Genomic DNA, 13,975 nt, shown 5'->3' with positions numbered 1-13,975 from the left:
CTGGCACACCTTGTGTGCACGCCTATGGCCGTCAGAGTGTAATGTGTATTGTGAGCCCAAGGGTCACCATACAAGTTAAATTATGATCATACAATGAACTTTAGGTTTATCAAAACAATGCAATATTAAGACCTACCCAAACTATGCAATATGTATAAAATCTGACAGGACCTCATTCTACGTAGTTGTTGATATCTATAGAAATCAGAATTTGTGTGGGGTGAGCTTTAGACATTTTAAAGGACAGAAATGTTCAGGTAAAAAAAAAAAAAAAAAAATACACCAACTGCCAATGGAAATTAGGAAAAACTGGCAATTAGATGCATAGTGTCGATATGTGTGCAGCTACAGATCGTTGCTGGTATTTCACCCACTTTTTCTTATGCCAAGTCATAGAGCAATAAGAGGAATCATTGTTATAATTAATCTGTTGTGCTATGATGAAACTCTTCTTTTACTGGCCAGGAGGATCAGACTGTAGTCTTTATTGATTTGGATTGGAAGGTGATCATGTACTTATGTCTCTATATCTCCTCCTCTCATATAGGCTAACATGAATTTACTGGAGCAGTAAAGAAGGAATATTCTACAATAAACTGCACTTTACAAATAAGGGTGAAAAAAATCAGCAGTACCCCATGGGGTACATGTACCACTGTTATAAAACAAAGATGATAGGGTGCTACAGTAAATGGTTTTCCTATGGCGATTTACAGAGTATTTTGCACAATTCCATAGAATGCAACATGGGATAATATCTTTATTTTAAAAATTTGAAAAGATAACCACCTTGCAAAAGTATTTGATATAAGGTTTATCACCCCTTGTGTTGGTTTTTAACACCTGTCTTTTATCTCTTTACAGCAAATCATATCCTGGTATTGAAAAAGCTGTCAACTGGGCAGCGATAACTGACAGACAGTACTCGGGCATCTGCAGCCGACTTGGTTTGGGCAGGGACTGGGAACATGCCACTCGCCAGTTACTAGGCCTAGAATCTCCATCCTCTGACCTCTCCCCGGCTTTATACCATTAATAACCATTGTTATTTCCTATCATATTTGGGTTTTTTTAATGCTTGAATTATATAGGCAGTTTAGTTGTAGGAATTAAGCATTTTATAATATTCTCCTACAGAAACATTTGGTAGTATATGCGATCTAGCAATCATAACATAATATAGCCAGTTGATTTTGCTTAGCAGTAAAAAAAAAAAATGGAAAATATTATTCTCTTTATTTTTAGTAATTAAAATAGGCATAGTTAAATATTTAGAGGGCTGCTAGAAAGAGATTGAGTGCTGTTACCTGTTTCTCACTGTTCTTCACAGTTTCAGTGTGTTAATCTAGTTTACTTATAGTGCATTTTTTTGCTTTGTGAGTATGCGTTTGTGTTTTGGTTTTGAATTCAGTGTTTGGTGCAAAAGGACATGGTCCCTAAATGTGTAATGCTCTTAACAGCAAGAAAAATCCTTCATTGCATTGAGTTTAGGTTTCACATGCTGAGTTTTCAGTTTAAAACAATTGGTATGCTAATTCATTAATTATAGTATGAGATTTTTGATTCACTATATAAAGCAAATGAGTATATGAGTGTATATGACTTTGCATGTTGAGGCACTAGCTACTAGACCCCTTTCACACTGGGGCGGTGAGTGTACCAGCAGTAAAACGCTGCTATTTTTAGCGGCGCTTTACCGTCAATTTCGCAGTGCTATTCTGCCGCTAGCATGGTGCTTTTACCCCCCGCTAACTGCCGAGAAAGGGTTAAAACCACCGCAAAGCGCTGCTGCAGCAGCGATATGCCGGCGGTATAACCATGCTGCCCCATTGATTTCAATGGGCAAGAGCGGTGAAGGAGCGGTGTATACACCGCTCCTTCACTGCTCCAAAGATGCTGCTAGCAGGATTTTTTTTTTTTAACGTCCTGCCAGCGCACCGCTCCAGTGTGAAAAAGGCCTCGGGGCTTTCACATTGGAGACACAGCAGCGGCTCTTTCAGGGCACTATTTTTAGCGCTGTAGCGCCTGCAAAGCGCCCCAGTGTAAAAAGGGTCTTAAAGTTTACAGAATAAATCTTAACACATGTATCCACTTCAAAAATCAAACAAACAAAAAACAACAAGTGAATTGAAATAAAAATAAAAAATTACAAGCTATTGATAGCAGTGAGAAAATGTCCTGTAATCAATTACAGCAATAACAGTCCTGTTTTGCAAATTTATACGTCACCGCGTGTTCATTTGTGAACCATGCCCTTCTTACCTAAAAGTGCTCCTTTTTTCATATATGCACCACCACCTGTATAAGGGGGCCACTTACCAGATAGCTTTGGGCCACCAAGACCATCACAGCTTATATGGAATTCCTTTATATTGGCATGGGCTCAGCAATTATCCAGTTTCACCAGCAGGAATATCCCAAAATGAAAAAAAACAAAACAAAAAACAAATGATCGTGCAGTACATTTATTAAAAACGTATCCCATAAAAACATAATCCAGTAAAATCATATTTCCATGTGCCGTCTAGTGGCACCCACTGTAAATCACCAGGTTTGTTTAAAATCCTTGCCGGTCGTATCTAATGAACCGGCGTGAGTTATGCAATGTACACACCGGCTCATAGATATGAGCGGCGAGGATTTAAAACAAACTAGTCGTTTTACAGCACCACAACATACAAATTCATATGCCTTTTTGGACTTTACCAAAATTGATAGCAGCTGGTTGCACCATTTCATTTTTTATTTACTTTATAAAGCAAACTCAAGGCATCAGACCCTGAATGTGTGAAGTAATGCCGCGTACAGACGATCAGATTTGCCATTGGAATAAACTCCGAAGGTTTCTCCGACGGAATTCCATCCAAGCGGTCTTGCCTACACACGAGGTGTATAATTATTCCTGCGCTATCATGTGTGTTACGGCAGAGCTATTAGGAAAAGCTGCCTGCACCGAATAGGGTACAACCAGACCCTGCTAGCGGATGAATAAATTATTAAAGTGGTGCTGCGCTAATCCTAGCAAAAAACACAAATAATATTAAAATAGGTCTCCTAGTGGGCTACACAATATTAAAATATGGAAAATACAAAATAAACATTGTAGATAATATGTGATCAATCTTACGTGGAAACAAAACATTAAACAAAGGAAAAAGTGCAAAGTGCAATCATGATAAGTATAACAGTAACTTTCAGTGAATATCCATAGCCAAAGTTTGACTGTAAAGATGACAAAAGGTGCAACAGCAGTAGGAGTGAATCCTCCTATAAAGTGCAAATTATTCAATATAGTAAATTCCAATGTGTAATATACGTGCAACATACATAAAGTGACTTGTGCAATAAAAGGTCTGCGTGACTAATAAGGCATAAACTTTAAATCAAGGTGCTTAAGCATAAAGAGTCCTCCTCCACAGAATCGAGCCGGCTTCCTAGCATGCACAAATTGCAGTGAAGTGCTCAAATAAATCAAAGTAGTGCTCCTCTTCGTGTTCACACACAAATTTGTAAGCAGTGGCCCCTTACCTTAAGGTAATGGGGTAACAGCATATGACCAGTGATGGGAATACCATCCTTTAAGTTTCCTCCTCTATCCTCGCGATCCTAGTCCTGGAGCATAGTTCCCTCAGATGATAAGGGGGCACGTAGATAGAAAAAAAAGGAAGGTCCCGGATAGTGTAATATTGTCAGGCTAAAACTGGCTTTTATTAGTAAAAGACATAGGTACTCACAATACAGCAGTGAAAAAAATGGCTAATCTCTGACAAGAGGCGAGCTCGTAAGACTCAATCAGCATAGGTGCCTGTCCCGTCCCTACGCGTGACATCACACAACACGTGACTATCAGGGGATCCCCTGGTGACTAATCTCTGCCGCTCATCGGAGATTAGCCATTTTTTTCACTGCTGTATTGTGAGTACCTATGTCTTTTACTAATAAAAGCCAGTTTTAGCCTGACAATATTACACTATCTGGGACCTTCCTTTTTTTCCTATCTACGTATCCCCTTATCATCTGAGGGAACTATGCTCCAGGACTAGGATTGCGAGGATAGAGGAGGAAACTTAAAGGATGGTATTCCCATCACTGGTCATATGCTATTACCCCATTACCTTAAGGTACGGAGCCACTGCTTACAAATTTGTGTGTGAACATGAAGAGGAGCACTACTTTGATTTATTTGAGCACTTCACGGAAATTTGTGCATGCTAGGAAGCCGGCTTGATTCTGTGGAGGAGGACTCTTTATGCTTAAGAACCTTGATTTAAAGTTTATGCCTTATTAGTCACGCAGACTTTTTATTGTCACTTTATGTCTGTTGCACGTATATTACACATTGGAATTTACTGTTATATTGAATAATTTGCACTTTATAGGAGGATTCACTCCTACTGCTGTTGCACCTTTTGTCATCTTTACAGTCAAACTCTGGCTATGGATATTCACTGAAAGTTACTGTTATACTTATCATGATTGCACTTTGCACTTTTTCCTTTGTTTTAGTGTTTTGTTTCCACATAGGATTGATCACATATTATCTATAACTGTTTATTTTGTATTTTCCATATTTTAATATTGTTTAGCTCACTAGGAGACCTATTTTAATATTATATGTGTTTTTTGCTAGGATTAACGCAGCACCACTTTAATAATTTATTCTTGCCTACACACGGCTAACCCAAAGTCCGATCGTCCAGAACGCGGTGACGTACAGCACGTACGACGGGACTAGAAAAAGAAAGTTCAGCAGCCAGTTTTTGGTGCGTCGGAACAGCATACAGACGATCGGTTTTCCCAATAGGAATTGGTTCAGTCGGAAATATTTAGAACATGTTCTATTTCTAGGTCCGTCAGAATTTTCGAAAAGAAAAGTCTGATGAGGCACACACACGATCGAAATAGACGATAAAAAGCTTCCGTCTGACTTTTTCTGTCAGGCATTCTGCTCATGTGTACGCGGCTTTAGTTTATTATCCAGGCATTGCTGTAATCATAGGTGTGCACAGAGGTTGTGCCTGGGCACACCCTAATCACTATGTGCGTTACCGATTCCCCCTATGGGCCTCCCCCCTTTGTTGGCCCCCCCCGCCCTGCAGTGCTGCCCTCAACTCCTCTCCCCCTGGTTGCTGCAGGGGATGTTTCAGGATGGAGAGCAGGGGAAGTGGCTGGTAAATAGTTCCTTTTCAAAATGAACACAGTGAAATCACTTGCTCACTGTGTCCATTCATAACTGAAGCATGTTTGTGCATGAACAGGGAGCCACTCAGCACAGAGCACTTCCCATTCATTCACTGCCCCATACAGCTGAGGCTGCAGCATGTGTATTTGAGCTTTGAGGTGCACACCCCGATGTAATAGACTGTGCACACCTATGGCTGCAATGCACAAGTCTGGCCCACACTTAATGGTCTGTAACCTAAAGATCTTGAAACGTACTTGCTGGTGATACTGGAACATATACTGTATATTCCTTGCAGCCGCTCACACACAGAAAGCCTGATGTAACAAAAAATGTCATCACCAATAAGATTATTATAGCCACCAATCAGATTCAAACCTACCTTGAGCCCAGGTTCACATTGATAGCGAGAATGAAATCGTGCATATTCATCTGAACTTGCATGATTTTATACCCGCATGTCAGTCCCGACTTCGGGGGAGATTTCAGAGACATCAGTGCGGGTTTCTGCACCGATGTCTATTGAAATTGCACCCCGAAGTCGCTAAAAGTAGTACAGAAACTACTTTTGGGAACCGGTGCAGCGCTGCAATATCGACATTGCACCAATTCAGACTGTGCCATTGCCGGAAATATTGCCGCCGATTTGGCATGCCTAGGAGCAGAAATCAAGGAAGCTACACAGCACAGGTCTTGGAGTACACTCCTACTATGGAGCAGTGTGTGCTAATTTTTCAGACAATTGAACAGAATTAAGAAAACTGTTAACTTTATGACTTCAGCACAATTGCAGTGTTTACAGGATAGCTTAATCAGCTTTGCTGAATGATTTGGATTAGTGTCTGAAAATTATACTTCACCTGAAAAATCTTATTCTAAAAGTATCATAAAATTTTTATTTTAAAATTGGGTTGCACAATCTATTGTTTCCTATTTCAAAAGATAGACTCTGGTGGTGTGATATAATCACATAACAACTAGGTGGAGTTTGCTCTGTAAAACCCACAGCAGCCATGGCACAGAAAGGTACTATGCTGTCAGTCCCCACTATGGGCAGAGGGGGAGATGGAAAGGTGCTGATGTCAGTTCGGGGTTCCATGTCCTATGCACTGCCTAAGCTGTGGTGTCACTGAAGTAACAGAATCACAGCCATTTTATTATGGTGCCACCTATGCAACCTATAAGCCAGATTAGGACTGCAATTTAGTGCCTGAACTGTACAGCACAAAGTTAAGGGATATTGGTTAGCAGTAAAGATTGCTATGGATGAGTATAAAAAAATTGTCTTTCACTACAACTTGAATGAAGAATACAACAGGAGCATTGTGATAGTGTAAGATAGGGGGAGCGTTTATTTCTAAATGAATAGAAAGTTATAGAGGCCCAAACCCAAGAATTAAATCCTAATCCCATGCAGTGCACACAAGAATATTCTGTGATCAGCCATACTAATTGGATTCCAGACCGCACGTTCTATAAAAGAGCAAAGGTGCCCACATCCCACACAGGAATAGAGTCTAATGCCCTGTACACACGATAGGATTTTCCGACAACAAAATCCATGTTTTTTTTCAGACGGATGTTGGCTCAAACTTGTCTTGCATACACACGGTCACACAAAGTTGGTCGGAAATTCAGAACGTCAAGAACACGGTGACGTACAACACGTTCAATAGCCAGTGCGGCTCTTCTGCTTGATTCCGAGCATGCGTGGAACTTTGTGCGTCAGAATTGTGTACACACGATCGGAATTTACGACAACGGATTTTGTTGTCGGAAAATTTGAGAACCAGATCTCAAATTTTGTGTGACAGAAATTCCGATGGAAAATGTCCGATGGAGCCTACACACAGTCGGAATTTCCGACAACAAGCTCCTATCAAAAATTTCCTGTCGGAAAATCCTATCGTGTGTACAGGGCATTAGGGCTCTTTCAGATAGGGGGTTGGTAAAAACAGGTGGCTGAGACGCAGTTTTCCCACAACGCCTCCCCCACCGCTCACCTGAATTGTAAAACTACAGCCGGACAGGGCTGTACATATGCCACAGCTGTGATGCTTTTCCTCACAGCAGTGGTATTTTTAGTACAAAATTAGAAAAAAAGCCGTTTTATCCTCTATTTCCCAGCATAAGTGTTTTGTCATATTTCCAATAAAACTCAAATAAACCTATTGCTGCTAATACTGTGTTTTTTTGCCAAACATCCAATACAACATTTACCATGCATATGTGAATACAACAGTTAAGAAAGTGCTCTATGCTCCTATATTAAAGTGCAAACTTCATAAATAGTGTGATTAATCCACTTTAATCGTGCTTCAATAAAAGAGCCTCATAAACTTCTTGCAGTTAATCTTCTGAGCCAAATTCACTGTGCTATGCAAAAAACAAATTCACTCCAAAATCTCATCAAGTCCCTCCAGTGACCCGGCTCTGCTCACCCAAATCAACGCAAACAAAGCTTGTCCAACCAGCACGCCGCGAGGGATGATGGGAATGCAGTCTGGATCAGCTGCTAGCATGCAGGAAGACAACCAATGGTGAGAGGAGAAGGTACTACATCTCCCGGCAGCCAATGCGGAAAGTATGTTGACCATCACAAAGGATGCTGGGATGTGTAGCCGGTATTCTGTTGGATAGTGCCGGTGTTTCATCAGATTTGGTGACCCGTCAGAATGTGTAACGGAAGTGACGTTCTGTCGCCGCCATTTTGCTACACCCCACACTCCTCTATGGTTAGGATTTACTGAGAAGGAGGAAAGCGGACTTGTTAGACCCACTGTAGTTTTGCATTTTACACTTCTGTTTAACAGTAAAGTGAGTTTATATAGTGAAATACAGTACTTAGAACTCAGTCTAAATGTTTAGATGTTTAATTTTTTTCTGACAGGTCGCCTAATCTAATGAAACACCCTCTATCAAGAATTGCCGGGATGTATTGCGCATGCGCCGTACGGAACAGCACAACAGCTGATTGTGCGAGCAGCTATTGTGACCGTGAGACGGCGCCTGCGCACAATAGCTGACTGAAGAAATTTTTCTGTCAGATTGTGCCTCGCACTGCCGATGCGTGTTCATGTCAGTGAAGGGCGGATTGTAAAATTATGGGCAGTGCTGCAAAGATGGGGGTGGATTTTTAAATGATGCCTCATGTCGGTGAGGGTGGATTTGTACATGTTGGGTGCAGATTTTTAAAAGATGGGCACGCCCTGCAAGCGTCCAGGAAAAACAGTAGAACAAAATTTGTTTTGCAGCACTGCCCATCATTTAAAAATTCGCCCCCAACACGTACAAATCCGCCCCTCATCGACATGAACACACCTCACCAGCGCCAGGAACAATCTGACAGAAAAATTTCTTCCGTCGGCTATTGTGCGCAGGCGGCATCTCGCCGATCGTAAAATCAGCTGTTGTGCTGATGCCCTACGCCGCATGCGCTGTTCGTCCCAGGCACTTCCCAATAGCGGGCACCATCCAATAGAACACTGGCAGGAGTAGGGGAGCTGTGGCGCTCTGTTCTTATCAGTAGTGTACAGGTGCCGGGGTTACCTGTGTGCATATAGAGTCTCATATACACTGCTCAGGTACAAGACCAGGTCCTGAGCTCACCAACAGGGCTGCCCGGGAGGACTATGTCTACCTGGCTTCAGGCCTTTCTCACCAGTGTCTCTTCTTTATGCTGAAATGCGAGTGTAAGGTGCTGAGACTTGTAGTTCTACAGGGGTGCATTGTGGGGACAGCTGGGACTTGTAGTTCTACAGAGGCAGGAGGTGCATTGAGAGGACAACTGGGACTTGTAGCTCTACAAAGGTGGGAGGTGAATTGTGGGGACAGCTGGGACTTGTTGATATACTGAGGCAGGAGATGCATTGTGGGGACATGGAAGATCCACAGGTCAGGTAGTACTGGGACATGATATGCTGGATGAATGATGCCTAAACCCAAAAATGTGATATTGCAGTTTACCAGTCTTTAGTTGTATCTGCATTTGTTTTCTGTGCAGCTGGTGATTCTGCCAGTATTACACTTCCAGTTCTAGGATGACAACACTCGCTCACCCTTCTTTATCAGGACCACATAACCCAACCATTCTATTGTCTATAATATAGAGGGGTGTGGTTCTGTAGTCCTCAGAGCGAATGCAAAACAGCGTAACTGATAACAGTTAGTACAGTCGAGAGCATGGGGAATAATCAGTTCACAAGTTTTCTGGCAAAATCAACAGGTGTTATTTTTTTTTCTAAATGTCACAGATATAACAAAACACTTTGAATTGTCTTGTTCAATGGTGATGGTAAAGGAGTTGTAAACCCTCATCAATGCATTAAGGTGAAAACCTTCTGCTGCCCCCCAGAGCCTCCCTTTTTCTTACCTAAACCCAATCATTCCTGGGACGAGCACGAGCCCAGCAGGTCCAGCCGCTGTCTCGAGTCCTCATTGGATAGATTGATAGCAGCGGGAGCCATTGGCTCCCGCTGTTGTCAATCAAATCCAGTGACATGGGGCGGGGCCAAGTCCTGCTGTCTGTGTCAATGGAGGCAGCAGCAGAACTCTGGAGCGCGCCTGCATGGATGCACCCATGGAAAGCGTCTCTCCGTGGGGGCACCAAGTGAAGAGAAGGAGCCAGGAGCGCTGCCGGGACACCCCAGAAAAGGAGGATCGGGGCCGCTCTGTGCAAAACCCTTGCACAGAGCAACATGGGAGAAGTCAAAGATCACTGGGCACACTGTCGCCTCCTCACACCTGATTTAAACCTCTAATTGCTGTACTACTGTGACGCAATTGCGTGCATTGCATGGCAATCATGGGTTTAAATCAGGTGGTGCCGCCTCACCACCTGTCGAACACATTCAGATCGCTTTTCAGAGGAGCGGCAGTGCCTGCTGCACTTTATAAATGAGCCCTTAGTTACATTCCACAGTAGCACGCTTAGGGCTTAGTCACACGTAAAGTTAGGTGGTGGTAAAACCCTGCGGTTGAGTCATGGTTTTTACCACCCCCATATCCCTACCCCCATTTGGTGATGTACACATGCCACAGCAGGAATTAAGCCCCATTGCTTTTGGTAGGTGCAAACGCCTGCCAATCACGACCCATTCATGTGGCCGCAACTGCATGCTTCTACGGGGTCCAAGGGGTTAAAGTAGGTGGTGAGAAAGCAACACAACGCTGCTGTTATACCCAGTGTATTGCTTCAAACTGACCTGAAGATATCTTCTTTCCTGCTGCTGGCACCGCTCTGGAGCCCACTAGCCAGAAGAAGATATGGAGTGCAGTTGGTATCACTACACATGGGACAGGAGCCAGCACTGCAGAGGAGGCATTGGCTTATGCGGCTCTTGCTTCCTACTACATCCCCAACTTTACAAGTAGTCCCTCTGCACTGCACTCTGTTCGATGCTCTGGGATGGTGGATCAGCAAGCACAGATTTCGGTCAGTTTCATTGCCTTCATAATTACCACAAGTGTTTCATCTGAGGAAAATCCTGAAAACATGTCCTGTTGATGTGCCTTGATGACTGGAATTGCCTTAATTTACTCTAATCAGCCTTAATTAACTCCGTATTCTCCTTCATTTTATGACTATTTTCCTGCTGATTTTTTCTGTTCACTTCTATTTTAAAAACTATTCATAATTAAAAAATGTTTTTGCCTGCTTTGTTAATATTTTTACACCTTGAACATATATTTACACCTTTTAAATAAAAAATATATATATATATATATATATATATATATATATATATATATATATTTCATTTGTAAATAACTTTTCAATGCTTTGACCCATTGCTGACAGCTGAAGTGTAAACAAAACATTTGTGTTAGGTATCGGTAATTTGTATTGGCGTGTACAAAAAAAAAGTATTGGTACTTGTAAAAAAAATGGTATCGTGCACCCCTATATTGTATATAATGTTTGGGGGTTGTTCTTTTTTTTTTTTTTTTCCAATTTTATTATTGAAAGTTAACACACACATAACAAAACAGTTTGGGGTTGTTATGGAAATATTTCTGATTGTGACTCTAAAAACAAAAGTTAACACTGCAATTGCAGGAACAGATTCACAGGACGCAATCACCGTGTTTAAAATGTCCATTCATGACAAAATGTATTATTACAGTATATGTTATTTTATACATAGATAAGAAAGGGGTGGTGTAAGATGTTATTAACCCCTTCCTGACCATCCGACAGTTATATTGCGGCAGGTTGGCTCCCATGGGCGAACCGTCGTAGCTATAAGTCAGCTCGCCTTTTGACCACTAGGGGGCGCACGCGGTCGGAGCCGATGCGCGTACCCAGCGGTCGCGATGACCCCCGGGCACCCCGAGATCGCTCCACACAGAGACAGAACGGGGATCTGTCAATGTAAACAGACAGATCTCCGTGCTATCGGGTGAAGAGAGCAATCTGTTGTTCATACTAAGTATGAACAACGATCGCTCTCCTCACCCAGGCAGTCCCATCCCCCCACAGTTAGAATCACTCCCTAGGTAACACAGTTAACCTCTTGATCGCCCCCTCCTGTTAACCCCTTCCCTGCCAGGGACATGTACACATTAATCAGTGCATTTTTATAGCACTGATCGGTGAAAAAATGACAGTGGTCCCAAAAATGTGTCAAAAGTGTCCGATCTGTCCGCCATAATGTTGCAGTCCTGATAAAAATCACTGATCACCACCATTACTAGTAAAAAAAATAATAATAAAAGTGCCATAAATCTTTCCCCTATTTTATAGACGCTATAACTTTTGCGCAAACCAATCAATATACGCTTATTGCGAATACATATTGGCCTAAACTGAAGGAAAAAAATAGCTTTTTTTAAAAAAAAATTGGGGATATTTATTACAGCAAAAAGTACAAAATATTGTGTTTTTTTCAAAATTGTCACTCTTTTTTTTGTTTAACCCTTTCATGACTAAGCCTATTTTTGACATTTGGTGTTTACAAGTTAAAATCCGTATTTTTTGCTAGAAAATACTTAGAGTTCCCAAACATTATATATATATATTTTTTAGCAGAGAATCTAGAGAATAAAATGGCGATTGTTGCAATATTTTATATCACACGGTATTTGTGCAGCAGTGTTTTAAACTCAACTTTTTGGGAAAAGGGACACTATCATGAATTAAAAAAAAAACAAACAGTACAGTTAGCCTAATTTTTTTGTATAATGTGAAAGATGATGTTATGCCGAGTAAATAGATACCAAACATGTCACGCTTTATAATTGCACGCACTCGTGGAATGGCGACAAACTACGGTACCTAAAAATCTCCATAGGCGACGCTTACATTTTTTTTTACGGTTACAAGGTTAGAGTTACAGAGGAGGTCTAGTGCTAGAATTATTGCTCTCGCTCTGACGATCGCGGCGATACCTCACATGTGTGATTTGAACACCGTTTACATATGCGGGCGCGACTTCCGTATGCGTTTTCTTTGCTGCGCAAGCTCGCGGGGACAGGGGGGCGGCTTTAAAAAAAACATTTTTCTTATTTATTTTTTTTATTTTTATATTTATAAATTGTGTTTAAAAAAAAAAAATGTTTTTGATCACTTTTATTGCTGTCACAAGGAATGTAAACATCCCTTGTAACAGTAATAGGTGGTGACAGGTACTCTTTATGGAGGGATTGGGGGTCTAAAAGAGACAAAAATTCTGAATACTGTATATTTTTTTAAAACCGGCGCCATTGGCAGCCGAGTAAACGGGAAGTGACGTCATGACGTCGATTCCGTGTTTACTATTAGGAGGCTGGAACGAAGCCGCTTACGGCTTCGTTCCAGACTGTCACTAGCCGCCGGAGGTGGATCGGGAGGCCCGGTAAGAGCGGCGGGAGGGGGGGACGTCCCCTCCCGCTCCTCCGGTATAACAGCCGAGTGGCTTTTAGCCGCATCAGTTGTTATACCTGGAAAGCCGATCGCCGGCTCTAAAAAACAGTACCGGAATGATACCACCAAAAGAAAGCTCTATTTGTGGGAAAAAAAGGGCGTCAATTTTGTTTGGGTACAACATCGCACGACCGCGCAATTGTCAGTTAAAGCGATGCAGTGCCGTATCGCAAAAAATGGCCTGTCATGGAGCAGCCAAATCTTCCAAGGCTGAAGTGGTTAAAAACTAACAAATAGAAATATGTTATTGAAAGCTAGCAAATGGAACAATTGCAAAAGTAAAACCTTAAGAGGGTAAGGGGGGAGACAGAGAGAGCTTCTAGCAGAAAATGTGTCTGTGTGTTAGGTGAAGGTTACAGAACACATATCAAAAGCGTCAACAAAATGGAGTCTCTTGTTCTTAAATGAACAGTACAGTGAATGTCCATGTCATTTCCCTCCTTTTGTTTATTTGACACCATTCTTCTCCACGTTACATTCAGCCGATTGCTGGTAACACCTGCTATATTGGCGCAGAGAGACGGCGTCCTGTTCAGCTTTCTCCTAGTTTTCTCAGAATAATGGGTTCATCAGGGCTGGTGGACCATTTGTTGGTAGTCACACAGAGGCATAGCCAGATGAGGAAGTAAATAACAAATATGAGAAATAGGAACATCACAATGTAAGCGCCTAGTTTCTGTAACCATGTTGCTATGCCATATAAAAAAAATCACCAAAACTTCCTAATCCCTTAAAGGGGTTCCATCCATCTTTAGCAATATCTCTGGCCTTATTCTGTAGTTCTCTTATCTTAGCAAGATGCCCTTTTATAAAGTCCTAATTATCAGAAATGTATATACAACAGTCAGTGTGAAATACCTTACACATCCCACCTTGAGCTGCAGTGAGAT

General features: G+C 41.8%; 1 protein-coding gene across 4 annotated transcripts in view; it reads left to right on the top strand.

Moving 5' to 3' along the window:
- Nucleotides 1–2,155, top strand: part of PARP4 (poly(ADP-ribose) polymerase family member 4) — a 570,213-nt gene extending 568,058 nt beyond the window's left edge. For all 4 annotated transcript variants that reach the window (XM_073613478.1, XM_073613479.1, XM_073613476.1 and 1 more), the window contains one exon: nt 865–2,155. In XM_073613478.1, coding sequence (XP_073469579.1) covers nt 865–1,036 — 172 coding nt within the window. In that variant the 3' untranslated portion in view covers nt 1,037–2,155. The remainder of the gene's footprint in view (nt 1–864) is intronic.
- Nucleotides 2,156–13,975: the final 11,820 nt, after the last annotated feature.

Source organism: Aquarana catesbeiana, linkage group LG02 (genome assembly GCF_042186555.1).
Source record: "Aquarana catesbeiana isolate 2022-GZ linkage group LG02, ASM4218655v1, whole genome shotgun sequence".
NCBI lineage: Eukaryota > Metazoa > Chordata > Amphibia > Anura > Ranidae > Aquarana > Aquarana catesbeiana.
This window is presented reverse-complemented; position numbering and strand designations above follow the sequence as displayed.